General features: G+C 37.4%; 1 protein-coding gene across 4 annotated transcripts in view; it reads left to right on the top strand.

Moving 5' to 3' along the window:
- The window catches only part of RMND5A (required for meiotic nuclear division 5 homolog A (S. cerevisiae)), a 66127-nt gene that overhangs the window by 33337 nt on the left and 14443 nt on the right, over positions 1 to 18347 (top strand). For all 4 annotated transcript variants that reach the window (XM_012644248.1, XM_012644245.1, XM_012644243.1 and 1 more), the window contains 2 exons: positions 4613 to 4747; positions 6264 to 6364. In XM_012644248.1, coding sequence (XP_012499702.1) covers positions 4613 to 4747; positions 6264 to 6364 — 236 coding nt within the window. The remainder of the gene's footprint in view (positions 1 to 4612; positions 4748 to 6263; positions 6365 to 18347) is intronic.

Raw genomic sequence — 18347 nt, 5'->3', positions numbered from 1 at the left:
AAATGCTGATTATGACACACTGCTAAATTTATTTCCTAACCCATAGTTTATAAAGCACTGCTGTCTGGTACATGCCTAAATATGGATTAATTCATCATAGAACATGTGCCTCATCATTAGCTTTACTAAATATTGCCAAATTTTTCCCTAAAGGGTTTATACCAATTTCTAGTCCTATCAAACATGTAAAACAGTTGCTGTTTCCTCATTTCTCATCTATACTTGGTATTATCAGATGTTAAAATTTTTTAAATTAAATAGATTGGTGTGAAATAGTCTTTAATTTTACTGATTTTGCCTTTCTTTGATCATCTTGAACATCTTTTCATGATTAACATTAGGATTTCCGCCTTTTGTGAATTTCATGCTCCTCTTCTTCTGTCCATTTTTTCTGTTAGGTTGTGTCTTTCTTACTGCTAGGTGTTTGTTTCAAACTCTTTTGAATATCAGTCTTTCGTGGGTTGTATGTGAAGTGATACCTTCTCCCAGTCTGAGGGGAACCAGAATCCAGGTCTTCTTATTCTGTCAGGTATCCTTTGTAGTCTACTTCTTACTGCTTAACCAGATTAACTGGATGCTTCCAAGGAAAATTGATTCCTGGTAGGTGCAGCCATAGCACGTTGTTAGGTTCATATACCAGTTTTTCTTCAAAGTAGATGGAGGAATTTTAAAAAATGTATTAACACTATTAGAGAAATGTCACTTAGGAATTAAAACAAATACTGAATTTTACTGTGTATTTTAAAGTCTGACTGATCTGTAAGAATGTTCATGATATGTGGCCAGAGAGGCAGGGTGGTCTGTTTAGATTTCACAGTTTCATAATGATGTTCTATTAAAGTTATTTACTTCTCTGCCTCAGCTTCCAGATTTAGAGTGTCCTGGATTTCTTTTTCCAAGCCATAACATCCTCTCCAGGCAGACACACCCTTGAATGTGTGCTTTTTTTGTTTTTAGTTCTTGTTTGGATCCTTTCTTCCCAGTTAAGAACATCATGCCAGGGCTTTTCTTTGCTTTAAAAGTATGAAAGGAAAAAGTATAGTAAAACAGAAGTGCTAATAATAGACAGGTATTTCTTTTCATTAGCCGCCTCTTGGCTGGTTTGCTATGCTGCTGATTTTCTGGGCAGCCATGCAAATGAGTTTGGTCACCTAGCAACGGAAGCTGGGACTGAGTCCAGCTCTGATGCAACAGTGAGAAAGAACCAGCAGTTACAACAAAAGGAGTTTGATACTATATTACATTCCTTCAACCTCTTTTTATAATGTTAGCTTTAATTTTTAATACATGTGACCAGAAAATAAGCTGTTAAAGAAGTTTTCTTATCTACCTCAGTGGTTTAAACTGGAAAATCAGAATGGTTAGGAAGCTCAGAAAATTTCAGGAAATCATCTAATGCATTGCTCATTCGTGCTTATTTTGCAAGCATAGTAAATAAGTTATAGAACTTGAATATAGAGACATTTTAAATGTAAAGATGTTCGATTTTTCTTACCTGTGTAATGGATAATACCATAGTAAGCCTTAAGGAAATAAAGTTATGCAGAGGACATCATTGTAAAACTTTGTATTACAAACCCAGAGGAAATTGTTTCAATATCAGTCTCTTAAAATTTTCTAGGTGATAACATTTATTTTTGGTATGTATGTTAAGGAAAGAATTCAAGGAATTCTTTTGTTTGATCTGAGCAGATACTATCTTGGTGGTAGCTATTAAAATTCTGACTTTATATATGCTGCCAAATAAAATTGTCTGTTTTAACATGTTCTGTGCTTTGAGTTGACCGGTATGTCTTCCAAAGTTGTTTTGTTTTCTTTTTCTAAGGAATAGATACCTGATAAATTTGTTGAGAGTTGATGTGATTGGGGAATAATCATTAAATGAAAAAGTAGAAACCTGAAAGTTGTATTTGGATTTAATGAATTTGATAAATTAGGGAGAGACCTTTCTTAATTAGTCTAGTGATTCTTTGTGTCCAGTTAGATATTTAGAGAGTTATAGGCAGATTCCCGAGTTTGTAATAAATTCTATCATCTTCAGAGACCCACTCTTTTTATTAATTTGAATGGCCCTTTGGGGAGTAGAATATGGGAGAGGATAACATCAAACACCCCCTGGGCCTCTGCTGTAGTCCAGAAGAACACAAAGTAGCCCTACTTCTAGTGATCTAATTTCACTTCCGGTGTTCTAGTGGTCATAGCATAAAGATATAATAACTTACCTAAAAATATTGATGAACTGATAAAGTTAACTCTCAATAGGCAGAATCTGATAAGCAGAGATGAAACACAAGACCTTATATAAACAACTGTAGTTCTTCTGTGCTAGGGAACAGTCTATTCGGTATGTTTATGGGTGCTATTGCGTCAGCATCTACATACTTTGTATTGTTTCCGTTCCATGTTTCCATTCTTCAGGTTAAGTACTTGGCCCAAAAAAAAAAAAAAGGTCTATAAAAAGAAAATGAATAAACATTAAGAGTGACAGTAGTCTTGGTTTTTTGTTTTGTGTTTTGTCTAAGTGATTCAAATCTTTGTGTATTCAGTTTTAGGCTATTGGCTTGATATCTAAAAATAAGGTAGATAGCTCTTTCTAAGGAAGAAAGATGTGTTTAATTTTGGAGAGGAGCACGCATGCATTGTGATTATAAATAACAGGCTATTTGCAGTTGCTATTGCAAGTTACTTAGTACCTGTTCTTGGATGTCCTATCAAATAATCCCATATTGGTTGAACTGTATTTAAGCAGTGGTTGACTAGGATTGCAATTTTAGTTAAATGTAAATGATCTTGTCTAATTAAGTTTATTTTTAAAAAAAGTGCAAGACATTTATTAGGGAATAATGCCTGTGAAAGATAAAGAGGGTGGAAGTGGGCAGGGAAGGCTTTCAGACCACGATGTAGATGTGTTCTTCCTTCACGCTTGATGTTTCAGGTTTCCTTCTGATACTGTTTTCTTCTTTCTGAAGGACTTATTTTAGCAATTCTTTTAGAGCAAGTCTGCAGACAGCAAATTTAGTTTTCTTCCATCTGAAAATGTCTTCATTTCATCTTCATTCCTGAAGGATGTTTTCAGTGAATGTAGAATTCTAGGATAACAGTTCTTTTCTTTCAATACTTGAAAAATGTCATGCCACTTCTTTCGACCTCCATGGTTTTTGTTGAGAAATCTGCTTTCAAATCATGGCTCCCCTATAAGTAACAAATCACTTTTTTCTGGCCGGGGCAAGATTTTTTCTTTATTATTTGTTTTTAGCAGTTTGATTGTGAGGTGTCTGGGTAGGATGGATTTGTTTTGAGGTTATTCATTTTGGAATTTGCTAAATCTTAGGTTTATGTCTTTTGTCAAACTCAAGAAATACTCTTCAAATATTTTTTTTCTATACCACACACTTTCTCTTTTCCTCTGTTATTCTGATGACACAAATGTGAGATCTTTTGTTAATTTCCCACTGTAACCCCAAACTCCTGGGCTCCAGTGATCCTCCTGCCTCAGCCTTCCGAGTAGCTGGAACTATCGGCACGCCAACACGCCCGGCTAATTTTTTCTATTTTTAGTAGAGATGGGGTCTCACTCTTGCTCAGGCTTGTCTTGAACTCCTGAGCTCAAGCAGTCCTCCCACCTCAGCCTCCCGGAGTGCTAGGATTCCAATAATTGCTCTGAAGTCTTTAATGATTCCGACATCTGTCATCTTGGCATTGGTGTCTGTTCATCATCTTTCCTGTTGGAGTTGAGATTTTCTTGGTTCTTTGTATGCCAAATAATTTTGCAGTGTATCCTGGACATTTTGAATATTATGTTATAGTACTCTGGGTTTTATTTAAATTCTGTGGAGAGTGTTGATATTTTTGTTTTAGCAGGCAGTCAGTCTGATTGGGTTCAGATCACAGATTCTAACCAGTCTTCTCTGGGTTATAGTTTCAAGGTCAGCTTTGCTTCTAAAGCCATTACAGTGATTCAAATTTGTCCTGTGTGTGTACCACCCAATGGCCAATCTGGGGCCTGGGAACTAGGTTTATCCTCTAGTTCAGTTTTCAAAGTCTGTCGTATGCCATTTAGAGTCAAGTCCTCCAGGCATGCCATAGCTCAAGGACAAGCCCAGGAGTACATAAACTGCTTGGCCATTGCCCCACCAACTCTGACCTCAATATTGCAATTGTTGGGATTTGCCATGGATCATTTAGCTAATCATTCCTATGTTAATGGCATATGTGGTTTTTCTTCTCTCCCCAACCTTGCACCCCCATTATAGACAAGGCTGCATTAAGCATGCCTTCACAGGTCATCACTGCATACCTGTGAAAATATTGCTATAGTATAATCCTTGGAAATCAGTGTATTCACTTGATTTCAGTTTATTCACAGAAATCATTGTTAAATCTATGTATCTCTAAAAATATACCTATTTACTCTTCTAGCAATAATTTATGGGGATGACAAGTTTTATTATAGAAAGGAACAATGGAAAAATTCCTTTCCGTGATAGGCTATAGATAAATTGAAATTGGGTACTTAGAGGGACTATCTTAGATTGAAAAGAAGACCATTTTTTCTCTTAGGTGATGTGAAAATCATCTAGACCTGATTTCGTTTCTTTTTTTTCTCCCCCAGAATTTTGATTCTGACATCAGCAGTGTGGGGATAGATGGCTGCTGGCAAGCAGACAGCCAAAGGCTTCTCAATGAGGTGATGGTGGAACACTTTTTCCGACAAGGAATGCTGGATGTAGCTGAGGAGCTCTGCCAGGTAACAGTGTGCCAACTGGGAGGGTATGTATGAAAAAAACAAGGGAACTCGTTGGAGTTTGCATTATTCGCAGAGTGAGGTTTTGAGTCTTCTGCTAACTATAGATAGATTTTAAGTATTTTAATTATTAGAGACGACTGCATTTTATTAGGAATTTTTTTTAAGTGGTGAAAATTATAGTCCTAGAACTTGTTATCTGAATTGTTCTTTCTTTGTTCCTGGCACAGAGGGTTGGTCCCAGATCATGAATCAAGGGGTTCAGAGAAGACAGTACTTTTCTTCATTTCCCCTTTTGATAGGGAAGGTTAGTATAGCAGAGAGAAGAGGAAAGGGACCAAACATTAATGTTTGTTCTTCTGATCTAGAATTTTATCAGTGAATTTCAGACTAAAATTTACCTCAGGTAAGCAGCGCTTGTCTTTTATTTCTATTAGACATGAGCCTAGGGGTCTTAGAACAGTTTGCCAGTATCCTGAAGTCATTATAGTAGCAGCTGCCATGTATTCAGTGTTTACTTCAAGCACAGGCCCTGCCTTTATTCCTTGTTGCAACCCCGTCAAGTAGAAATTATTGTTCCCATTTTACAGATGAGAAATCTGAGATCTGGAGAAGTAAGTAACTTGCTCGAGGCCATACAGGTTCTGCATGAAAAAACTGGGATTCAGTCCCCAATTTGTCTCCATATTCTTTTCTAAGCCACTATGTGCAGTTGCATTTTTTTTTTTTTTATTTCAGCATATTATGGGTGTACATATGTTTAGGTTACGTGTGTTGCCCTTGGTTCTCCCCCCCCACCGAAGTCCGTGTTTCAAATATGTCCATTTTTTGTTTGGAAAAATGAAAGACTAAAAGGATTAAATAATTCAAAACCAGTCTGTAAACTGAACCTCTAATCTGAGCCTTTCTATTTTTAACAGATCAAATAAATGATAACTCAGATCTTTCTCTGTATCTTACAGGGATTTTAGGTGTGTGTCGGTACAAATTTCCTAAATTGTGTCATTGAGAATTAAGTTTGTTTTTAAATAACAAAGACCCCAAGTAACAGTGGCTTAAACAAAAATGAAGTTTACTTTTTCTCATACAGAAATAGGTGGTGAGACATCCATAGCATGTATGGTTCGGTTCCCTTAAGCTCTTAGAGACCTACACTCCTTGTAGCTCTACTGTCCTGGACCACGAGCATGGCAGCCAAAGCTGCAGCCACACCTTTGTATCCTAGGAAGCAACAAAGAGTGCATGCTTTTATTTCATTGGGCAGAACTTACATCTCCCAAAGGTATACCCAGCTTTATTTTACATATGGTCATGTACCCTACTGAAATTTGGAGGTTCTACTGTGGAAAAGGGGGAAGAATGATACTAGGGGCAATCATTAATCTCTGCCATAGAAATACATGTTAAAAGGAAATTATCTTCAATGGTTTGCCCCATATTTTATAATCTATCAAATACTTTTACCAAGATCTCTTTATCCTGATGACTACTAACAAAAGTTCTTTCTGTTATTTTTTAGGAATCTGGTCTTTCTGTGGACCCAAGTCAGAAAGAACCGTTTGTGGAGTTAAATCGAATATTAGAAGCATTAAAAGTCAGAGTTCTGAGACCTGCTCTGGAGTGAGTTACTGAGTTTGTTTTCTTTTGAATATTTAGAGAGAACTCTCTGTAAGAAAACTTAATTAGAAAACACATTAGAGATTTTTGATTTTCTCTTCTTTTCTTTTTTTTGGGGTTGGGAGACAAAGTCTGTCTCTGTTGCCCCAGCTAGAGTGCAATGGCGTCATCGTAGCTCACTGAAACCTCAAACTCCTGGGCTCAAGGGATCCTCCTGCCTCAGCCTCACGAGTAGCTGGGTCTACAGGCGCATGCCACCATGCCTAGCTAATTTTTTATTTTTTGTAGAGGCAGGGGCTCGCTCTTGCTTAGGCTGATCTTGAACTCCTGAGCCCAAGCAATCCTCCCACCTCCACCTCCACCTCCCGGAGTGCTAGGATTACAGGCGTGAGTAGAGATTTTAGATATATTTATCTCACCTAGGGTAGACCTCAGAGAAATCAAAGAATTTCTTTTAGCCATAAAAGAGAAAATAAGAAATAAGGGAGGTGCGATATGAGAAAATGATTAGAGCTTATTTCAGTAACCAGTTGGTCTGAATTCCCATGAGAGAAAAGGGTTTCCTGCATCCAGGCTATATCACCACTTTGTGTGGACTAGCATTATAACTGAAGCACTATTGTTCAGGTGGTTCTATTGATATTTGAGCTTCCATAATGTGCTGTGTTCTGTGATAGCATTCTAAGAAATGATTTAATTGGTTATTGGAACTAAGTGGTATGCTGCATGAAGAGAGCAAATCTTTTTATAAAGCCATTCTATTATTTTTTTTAATTTTATTTATTTTTTATTTATTTTTTATTTTTTTGAGACAGAGTCTCACTCTGTTGCCTGGGCAAGAGTGCCATGATGTCAGCCTAGCTCACAGCAACCTCAAACTCCTGGGCTCAAGTAATCCTACTGCCTCAGCCTCCCGAGTAGCTGGGACTACAGGCATGCGCCACCATGCCTGGCTAATTTTTTTATATATATATTTTTTAGTTGTCCATTCAATTTCTTTCTATTTTTAGTAGAGATGGGGTCTCACTCTTGCTCAGGCTGATCTCCAACTCCTGAGCTCAAACAATCCACCCGCCTCGGCCTTCCAGAGTGCTAGGGTTACAGGCATGAGCCACCACGCCTGGCCTATTCTATTCCTAATTACTGTGGATTTTGGTGTTTCACTGTGAACTTCTCATTGATAGGAATTATCTGAAGTGACTAAGTAAGCTATAATGTCCTAGAGCAGGGTCAGCGAGCTTTTTCATATAGGGCAAAATAGTAAATATTTTAGGCTTCACAAACCACATAAGATCTCTGTCACATAATCTTCTTTGTTTCATTTTACAAGCCTTAAAAAATGTAAAAAGCCATTCTTGGCTATCTGCCATACAAAAACAGACAGCAAGCTGTATTTGGCATGTGCCATAGTTTGCTGAACCCTGTCCTTAAATTTTTTAATCTGAGGATTACCAGATATTTGTAATAGATAGCTCATAAAGGGAAGAAACTAGATGATAGAAGCAATGATATTGTTGTGAAGTTATACCCTTAGAATCCGGGTATTTTAAAACTGGAAAGATTTGAGATTAGTGTTAACCAGAAAAAAAAATAGTTGGGAAGTTGACTTTTAAAAAAATGTACAGTTTTTTCTTAACTTTTCTTCCACTAACGCATTTAATTCGTCATAGCTTAGTTTTCTGTTTATGATCATTTCTCAGTCTTAGAAGATTTTGCATAGTTCTAAAACAGCCCAGATGACCAGGCAGAGAGAGATTCCTATGTAAATTTATAAGTTATAAAATTCCTGTATAAATTATAAATATGAGGTAGGTACCGTATATTTAAAAATAGATCTCACTTAAGAACTGTGGGAACCTGTGGCCTTCTGATTTCAAGATTGTTCTTTTTTAAGCACCAAAGGAGGCGAGAAAAGTGTCCTCTTTCTCTGCTGTACATACACTTTTAATAAAAGGATTTGTTCTGTAAAATTTGGATTCAGTCAAAAGGCCACATTTAAGGACCTCTAGAAGGCCACATGTGGCCTTAAGGCCAAAGGTTCCCCACCCCTGGAAGCAGGTTTTAGATTTTGACACACTTGGGAGATAAATTCAATCAAGTACATTTAATACTTCTTAAAATCTGTCAACCACTCTTCTATAAAGAGAGTAAGGGATACCTTCTGAACCTGGTTCAAATAAATAAATACATAAATAGATAGATAAATAAAAAATGATTTTTTAAAAAAAGAAGAATAAGGGAGCCTAAATATAAAAATGTAATGGTTTTCCCAGTTTTATAGTGATTAGGAAATAATATTTGGGTTGTTATTCAGGGTAATATTCATTTATCCATGCATTTCTTAGGTTTTTCATCAGACTTTTATTAAGTACTTATAATGGTACTTAATATTTGCTGCCTCAGCTTTCATAGTACTTAAGACCTTTCCTTTTGGAATTAAGAAAATTCTTAAGACCCTTTTAACTTTGTGCTTTTTCTGTAAGGTATAAGTTTCTTACTGATAACCTTATCATATGTATCAATTATTTCTGTAAATGTTTCCTATTACTTGTAGCCTTAAGACAGTCTCTGTCAGGCTAAGGGAGGACTCCATTCTGTGCAGCTGGTGGTAACAGTGGGGATTACTATACAGTAAAAATTTTCTTGTTTGACTTTTCTGGAAATATTGCCATATTAAGTATCAGGATGTGGGAATGAAGTGGTAATTATACTTACGTCTTCTTGAGTGCTTATTATGTGTCTTAACCTTATTCAGACCTTATAATAACCCCATGAGGTAGGTACTCATTTTTCAGGGGAGGAATTGAAGCCTGGCAGATGTGCTGGGAAAAAAGAATGTTGAGTCAAAAGATTATATGAAAAATGCTTCCCATAATATTTCCCTAATATTCTCATCTAAGAGATTAACTTATTAAATGTGCTATCAGTAATACTACAGTAAAGAAACTCACTTAACTTTGTATATAACCCAGTGTTTCCTGTGTATATTTGACCAAAGAATCCTTGGTCTCCCTCCAAATAACACCTATTAAAACCCACAAAATTGGAATTTTACAAAAAACGTAAGTTTTGAAAATGATAGTTTTATAGAAATCGCCATTGCAACAACTCAAACTTTTCTAATTCTTGACTGTTATGAGTGGATGCAGAGCAAATATTTACTAAGCATCTTTTATGAGCTAGATTCAGAAAATTCACTTTATTTAACTTATAGCAAAAGTTGAAAGATATGGGACACCAGTTTGGGGGATTCTGGTTCAGATACAAGGGGAAAATACCTGCCAGTTGTATGGCATCTCATTTTTCTCTGCTGGGAAGAAGCATCATGGAGCCACGCACCAGGGAAAAGAGGAAGGCGAAGGATCTCAGCAATTCCTCCAGGCTGCCTAGGCAAGCAAGGAGGCAGAGGCCAACCAAAAACATGGAGATGGATAGAGGTCATGGAAGACCTACACTAGAAGGAAGCTTGGAGAATATTAGTTATTTAGTTGCTACAATGGAAAGAAGGCGGAAAAGAATGGTGATATGGCGGAGAGAAGTGGCAGAACAACAACTGATAATGTACACAGACCTGGTTAGAACCCTGCCTACTCCTGTATTCATGCCCTTGTATTTCTGAGTTTGTACAGATTTTCCTCCTCACTCCGATTGCTTTATCTGCTTTTTGAGTTCCTCCTGGCACCTAGAACAACATTTACTTCATAGTAGACATTCAATAAATAATGGAATAATTTGAAGGAGAATTTTGAACAAACATGTCACCCTCTTTCACATGTCAGATAGAAGGAAGCCAAAAATAATTAGCATCAATAAGAGAATAACAGTTAACTTAATACAAAGAGATGGATAAATATTAGAAAAAGAGAAACTGTCCTTGTAGCTATGCCAGTTATTGACATTTTGAGAGAAAAGTGCTATCTTTAGGGGAAGCCAGTTGGTTGCCTTCCTAAAGGTATCTCAAAGAGTAATATTAACCTTGGTTGATTTGCCACAGTCTAGGAACTGACTTTCAGGCGTGCAGACTTGGAAGCCTGTTTTTCTTTGTTTTTTGCACTAAGAACAGGGCTGGGCTTTTAAAAACTATAAAAACCTGAATTGCTAAATAACATGTACAGCTTGGATTACTAGTGGCTCTGAAACTAGACCATGCTAGGCAGATCCATGTGGAAGGCACATGAACTTGCTTAGCATAGAGTTGGAACAAGAAGAGATTGTTACAGCAAATAATGTTCTCAAGCTGAAATAGCATGATTCCATTCTCTCTCTGCTAGAGATAGTGTTGCAAAGCTGTTGGGTAGTTCAGAGTTCATTGGCTGACTCCTTTTCTCTAAATAGTCTTTGGATTGCCTTGGTCAGTCCTTTGTTAGGCTTCCATTACTGGCTAAACTGCTTAAAAAACAAAAATTTAACACCATTAAAACATTATTTTATATGAAACCTTCACATTTGAGTTTCGAGTCAGCATTAATTATCCTAATAGGTAATACATGGACAAAGTAAGAAATCGAAAGTTACAACAAAATCAAAATGCAATGAAAAGTAAATCTTCTCCTCACCCTTGCCCCTCAATCACCCAGTTTCTCTTCATACAAACAGTTACTACTCACCTTTTGCTCCATTCTTCCAGAGATATTCCATACATTTACAAGTTTATGTGTATAGTAGTCCCCCCTTATCTGCTAGAGATATGTTTCAAGACCTCCAGTGGATGCCTGAAACCACTTATAATACCAAACCCTATATATACTGTTTTTTCATACCTATGGTATACCTAATTTATAAATTAGGCACAGTAAAAGATTCACAACAATAATAGAACAGTTGTAACAATGTACTGTAATAAAAGTTAAGTGAATGTACTCTTTCTCAAAGTATCTTGTTGTACTGTACTCGCCTATTTTTGGACCATGGTTGACAACAGGTAACTACAACTGGAAAGCGAATCCGCAGATAAGGGGAGACTACTATATTATGTATATGTCCGTTTTTGTGCCCAAAGGATTGCATACTATATACACTGTTCTGCATCTTACTTTTTTTCACTTGAAAAATTTTGAAGTATTCACCTATATACAGAACTATCTCGTTGTTTAGTGGCTGCTGAGTGTTCTGTTTTAGGGATTAGACCTTAATTTTATTGAACCATTTCCTATTGGTAGACATTTGGTAGTTTCCAATCTTTTACTTTATAAACCACACAACAGTGAATATCCATTGCACATTATTTTGAGCATGCCCAACTATATCTGGAGGGTATATTCCTAGAATATTGGGCCAAGGTGCATTTAAAATTTGGATTTGATCCTACCAAATTTCTCTCTTTAAAAAGGTTGTCCCAAAATACAGTCCTACCACAAATAGCAAGGGTCATTATGTTGCAGCTGATTTTTCCCTCCATCTTTGTTTGTTTCTTTTAATCTTTACAAGTTTGCTAGGTCTGTGTGTGGTGGGGAAAGAATGGCATCTCATATTTTAGTTTGTATTTATCCTCTGAGTTGAGCCACATCTTCTCTAGGTATACTAATACCTTCATTCTGACAAAGGCTAATAGTCTTTGACTCTGAGGGCAACCTTGAAGCTGAAGGGCTCACTACTGAAATATGTGACCATTTTATATCACAAAATCATTTCCACAAGGCTGTGAGAGCATTTCACCATTGCCTGTGGGAAACCTCATATAACACTTTTTTCAAAGAATTTGTAGTTCTGTTTGCAAGTCTCAGTAGAATACCATAAGGAAACGGAAAATAATTATAAGAATGATTATAAGAAACGAGAGAGGGTTACAGAATTTTCACAGAAGAGAGGAAAAAGGTATTTTCTTGGTTTAGACCACCGAAGAGTTTTAAATTGGACAGGCTGTGAATAGTATTAGGCAGGCCGCTGAAATATGGGAAGACTCCATTTCCATGGTTAGTAATTAGGTGGGGATAAAGGAAACCACAAAGGTTTCTTGGTGGTGTGTGTGACCAGTGGTCCTGAAAATAAGAAAATGCTTACCAGACTTAAGAGAACTTCTGGTATTGATGAATAAAATAAGCAGGAAATGATTCTAGAAAATAAAATTGGAGGAAGCAAGCAGAGATGAATGATCATGGAGCCTTGACTAGAAATGAAGGTGACAATGATTGAGCAGTTTCTGGTGTCTGTTTTCGTGTTCTTAGTTGTAGCTTCCTGTAGGTGGACAGTCTTCCTGATTCAGGAACTTTTTAATAGCCACATAGAACCACAGAGGAAACAGGCTGTGATAGATTTGCCAGTGAAGAAGAGCAATGAAGGCTTGAACAAGTTGGATTATTTTTCAGAGTTTGATTCCCTCCTCCCATCCTTTTGGTCTTAATTATGAAAAGGCAGAAGAAAAAAGAGTTGATGGATACATTTTTAACTCACTCTGCCGATGCACTAAGTCTCATGGAAAAGGGGTACCTCTGTTAAAGAGAAGCTAACTGAAAAATGGAAAGATGTGCCCATTGGGAAGGATACAGAAAAGAAGGTGGCACATAGAATAGGAAGGCCAAAAGAGAAAAAATATTTGGGTTGATAACACTATTTTCTGTTGTCTACTTTACATTTGTTGCTGGTGAAAGTTTATGGCAAGCTCCAAGACCATGTATTTCTCAGGAGAATAGACGTTACCCGAATACATCCTCGTGAAGAATGTGAGCAGTATTGGAAATGAGTGGGCAAACTATGACTAGAGAAATTTCTGTGACTAGAGAAATCTTTTTTTAAAAAGGAAAAATTTAAATAAACTGTCCCTGAGATTAAGTATTTAAAAAGCATAAAGAGCTAATCTAGCCAGGAGGCTGAACATACATGATGGGAAACCTAAGAGGAAAGACTCTGGAGTTTGTGCTTATACAATGCAGATCTTTTATTAGGTTTATAAAATGTCTTGGTTTTGTGGTGGGAAACTAACAGTAATTAAGGCAATGTCACATTCAAGTACTTAAAAAAAGAATCACTAATCTGTAGAGTTGTGCTGTCCAGTGTGGTGACCACTTGTCACACATGTAGCTTTTGGGCACTCTTACTAATCTCTGCATTACTGAGAACCTCATGTAAAGTTGGGTGTATGTGTTCTAAGTAGATTCAGATATGTATGTAATACTATGATTTGTGTGGTTTCTTTCTTTTTTTTTTTTTTTTTTTTTTTTTTGAGACAGAGTCTCACTGTGTTGCCTGGGCTAGAGTGCCGTGACGTCATCCTAGCTCACAGCAACCTCAAACTCCTAGGCTCAAGCCATCCTCCTGCCTCAGCCTCCCGAGTAGCTGGGACTACAGGCATGCGCCACCATGCCCGGCTAGGTTTTTCTATGTATTTTTAGTTGTCCAATTAATTTCTTTCTAATTTTAGTAGAGACGGGGTCTCGCTCTTGCTCAGGCTGGTTTCGAACCCCTGAGCTCAAACAATCCACCCGCCTCGGCCTCCCAGAGAGTTAGGATTACAGGCGTGAGCCACCGCGCCCGGCCTGTGTGATTTCTTAAATTAGCATGTGAGAAAGACAATGACTTACACCAACTCTGAAATAGTAAAATATTAGTAGATCCAGTGATGGATTCAGCCCATAGCTGAGAAATGACCATTTGAAAATATCTGAGAAATGAAACATTAGCTATTCTTTTCAGTCTCTAAAGCAAAGTTACAGGATTCTTAACTTTTTTGACCAAATTTTGATTTTTGTCATGTTTACCGTTAGGCATTTGATTCATTTTTTTTAATAATGTCCTGCCAGGTCCACACCTGTAGAGTAAATAAATGTCATTCATTCCCCTGAACTTCAGCTTTTATCCCCAAGAGCATAGCCTCAAAGGAGACTGGAAAAAGAAGGTATTTGTAAGCTTTTTAAAAATACCGTGAAAGGTTATAATGGAGTGTGCTGTGGAACTTGGCAAGAAACATTTTTTTAGTATTACCAAAAATAGACACCCACCCAGGTTGGCAAAGTTGTAAGAAGACAGGGATAAACAGGTGAATGCTGTCAGTTAGGTTCCTGAAGGGGAGCAGTTAATTATGAAGATGAAATCTTATATCAATTATTTTTGGAATGATAGGAAAATTCTAAATATGGAGCTAACAACGTGCCAAGATTTTTCAGAGGCCTGACAATTAGGATAATTAATGCTAATGTTTCTGTTGGAATCGTGTAGATGTACGCTGCTTCTAATTTATTCACCTCAGTAAGTAGTATTGCTTTGGGGTCCCTGTGCAGCGAACCCCAACCTTTTTGGTACCAGGGACTGGTTTCATGAGAGACAATTTTTCCACAGACTGGGGAAGGGGTGGAGGTGGAGTGCCATGGGATGGGTGTTGCAAGGACTGTTTCTTAACAGGCCACGGACCAGTACCGGGTCACGGACTGGGGATTGGGACTACAGTTATGGAAGAGGCCCGAAATATCTCTTCATTAGGAGAATGTGGTGATGGTGAACAGAGATCATTGTGACACTGGTGACCTCAGTGTCACTTTTTGGGTCTGCAGTGTTTCCCTCAACAGGAAATAGTTCCAAAAGTGACCGTGTTCTCATGGGTCCACATTGGAGATTTGGGAGCAGAATTTTTAAAAAAAATCATAGTTAATAATTTAACTGAATTTTTAGTTAGCATGGTGGTGGTTCTTTTAAAAATTAGACATTTTGTGCTGGAAATGTCATTATCCAGAACACAGCACCCTATTCGCTAATACTCCATTATCTTTTTTTTGGTTTACTTCTGGTCATATGGTTTCTAGTGTTTTGCAGGCAGTGGGTTAAGTTTTTGGTGCCAGTATTAATAGTTTTGTGCTTTTATAGTTCCTGTGCATTGTAGTCTTTGGATTTGGTTGTCATCACATATAATTAAGGTTGTGACTGTCTTCTACTCCTTATTCCTGCTCAGTGGATCAAATACTTAAATATTGAATGTGAACTTCTAGCTAAGAAAATGTCAAAATTTTTTGAAGGGGATTAATATATGCACATATGCTGTAAAAATCAAAGTAGCTCTGAGTATTATGTGGAAATGCCCAAGTAACTCTTGTCTTTTAAATATATTAGGTCATCAATCAAAGTACATGCCTACACTGTCGACATAGTTTTGCCATCTTAACGGTAGGTCGCTTATGTCAGCAGCGAAAAAGCCTGGAGAGCAAGTGGCAAAGAAATTGCGAAAGATGTTTTGCGCAGCTTGTTGAGAATTGAATATTTTTCCTTGCAAGAAGTAGTCCAAAGCCAGGAAGAAGTGATAGTCAGTTGCTGCAAGGTCTGGTGAATACGGTGGATGACAGAGTATTTCCAAGTGCAGCCTCTGTAGTTTGAGCAGTGTTGTTTGTGCTACATGTGGTCATAGGTTGTCTTACTAGAGGATTGCCCTGTCTCTGTTGACCAGTCTTGGCTGCTTAGTTGCAAGCATCCTCACCATTTTGTCCAACTGGTTGCGGTAGACATCCGCTGTAATCAGTTGACCAGGTTTCATCGTGAAGCTGTAGTGGATAATACCAATGCTAGACCACCAAACAGACACCGTTAGCTTTTTTTCATGAATATTCAGTTTTGGACTGTTTCAGCTCTTCATCTTTATCCAACCATTGTGCCAAATGCTTGCAATTGTCAAAAAGTATCCATTTTTCATCACATGTAACAATACAATATAGAAATGGTTGGCCTTTACGTCGTGACAGCAAGGAAAGGGAAGCTTTGAGACGATATTTCTTCTGATGCTCATTTAATTTATGCGGTACCCACCTATCCAGCTTCTTTACCTTGCCCATTTATTTCAAATGGTCCAATATTGTTGGAATAGTAATGTCAGACCTTGCCGCTAATTCACACCTAGGTTGAGATGGATTCAGTTCCACGATAGCTTTCAGCTCATCACTACCCACCTTGGTCTCAGGTCACCCACATGGGTCATTTTCAAGATTAAAATCACTAGAATGGAACTGCTCAAACCATCGATGTACTGTGCATTCATTAACCACATCCTTCCCAAACACTTTGTTGATGTTTTGAGCTGTCTGTGCAGCATTGGTTCCATGATGGAACTCATATTTGAAAATAACACGAATTTTTGACTCATCCATGGTTTCACAAAAATTGCTCTAAAAAAAAAATTTCAAAGATAATCACAAGCCAAACGTGTGGTTGAAAGAATGAGGATGTACCTTCACAATAAAAAAAAAACCAAACAAACAAGAAGTATCAAAGTGAAATGTCAGAGATATTAACTGTCAAACTTAGTGCTTAAGTAAATTGGATAATTTCATACTTATAACCTAATAATTTTCTTACTAAAAATGATTTTGAAGAACTGTCAGTTTATCATTCAGTAAACATACATTGAGTAACTTATTATTTGAACGTCTATTTACATCAGTCTCTGTGCTCAATGATTCAACTAGCCCTCTCATTTAATGCCCACCAACCTTTTGAGGTGCTCCCATATTTTAGTAAAGAAACAGATTTTATAGAATTAATTAACAGCCCGGATCCACACTGCAGAGCCAGGATTTAAGTTCATACATGTTGGACTCTACAAACCTGTGCCTTTTATCGCTTTACCCCATTCAAAGTAGTGCCAGGATAGGTGAGTAAGACAGAGCCCCTTTCTTAAGAGACCAAAGGCTATATGCTGTTGAATAGATTGTGATGTGTGATATGAGAGGTTAAAATAAAGAATATCTAGAGTTCTGTGGATGGGGAGATTATTAGGAAAGTTATAGAAAATGTAATTGAGCCTGGGCCTTATTTTTCAGCCCTATTTGCACCTACTCAATTTATATTTGATTGTACTTGTGCAAAAATTAACTAGCACTTACAGTGTGAAATAGTATCACAGCTTCTAATTTCCCAGAGGGAACAAATCTTCTACCTGGACCAGCTTTAAATCACCAGAATCATTGTTGCTGTCATTTGCCAGTTGCTAGATTTAGTTATCGAATGTGTTCGCTTTTTCTTTGGCCTACACATCTCTCCACCTCCATTCTAAGCAGGCCTGTTATTTTCCTCCTTTATCTCTTTATACCACGTGACAAATGCTTCTGATGTATGCTACTGACTAACCATTGCTTTCTTATCCCTGTGTTGCATAATTTCTCCTCCTGGCACAAACCCTTTAGTTTTCCAGCCCAGCCTGCCTTCCTCTTAAAAAAGAAAGTGGGAGGGTCAGGAATCTTGGTAAGAAAAAGAAAACTGATCTTATTTTCTTTTTGATTCTTTAAGATTCATGATAGTGGGCCATAGACACGCTGATGTGCTCAGTACCTTGAACTTTACATCTTTCTTCATTGTACCACTCTGGGCCTTCCTTGTCTTTATAAAGTAACCTCCTATCTCTGAGATCCCTGTGTCCTTTCTCCTGTTTGTCTTTGCTGTTGAACCCATGGGCAGTCCTCTCTGCATGGTTCCAGTATGCATAAATTTAATTTATCATAGTGTAGTTAAATAACACCAGGCCTCGAAACACCATGGTTCAAATTTCAGTCACCGAGGTGTATTAACTGTAATTTTATAAAATACAGACTTCTCTGCCGGCTCTTCAGTCCACAGTCACCACATAAGTAATAGATGGGCATCATAGTCGTGACCAGTCAAGCCACTTCTTTCTGCGTGTCAGTGATTCGTCACTGTACATCTGCTAGTCAGTTCACCCTCAGATCAGCAAGTGTGTAGTTGTGTTGCCTCTTTATCTCCCAGCAATAAACCGAGGTGACATTTTATTAATACCAAACTGGAACAAAGTTGCTGAAAGTGAAATGGGATGTGATTAGAAAGATTTGAAAATGATGACAGCAACGTGAAGCTAGGGCAGGACCTGAGCCTCCAGGAAGCTATGTTACAAAGTATGCTGAAAAAGTTCTGTGTCTATAAAAACCAGGATAAAGTTCCTTCAGTATTTTTTTGCTTAAATTGCACTAGAACAGAAAGATGTTTATGGTTTAAATGGAGCATTTACTTCTGCTGCTCTGGATTAAAGACCATGTCTGTGTGTGTGTGTGTGTGTGTGTGT

This window comes from Propithecus coquereli, unplaced genomic scaffold (assembly GCF_000956105.1).
Source record: "Propithecus coquereli isolate 6110/MARCELLA unplaced genomic scaffold, Pcoq_1.0 Scaffold208, whole genome shotgun sequence".
NCBI lineage: Eukaryota > Metazoa > Chordata > Mammalia > Primates > Indriidae > Propithecus > Propithecus coquereli.
The sequence above is the reverse complement of the archived record's forward strand: the minus strand, read 5'-3'. Positions and strand labels throughout refer to the sequence as shown.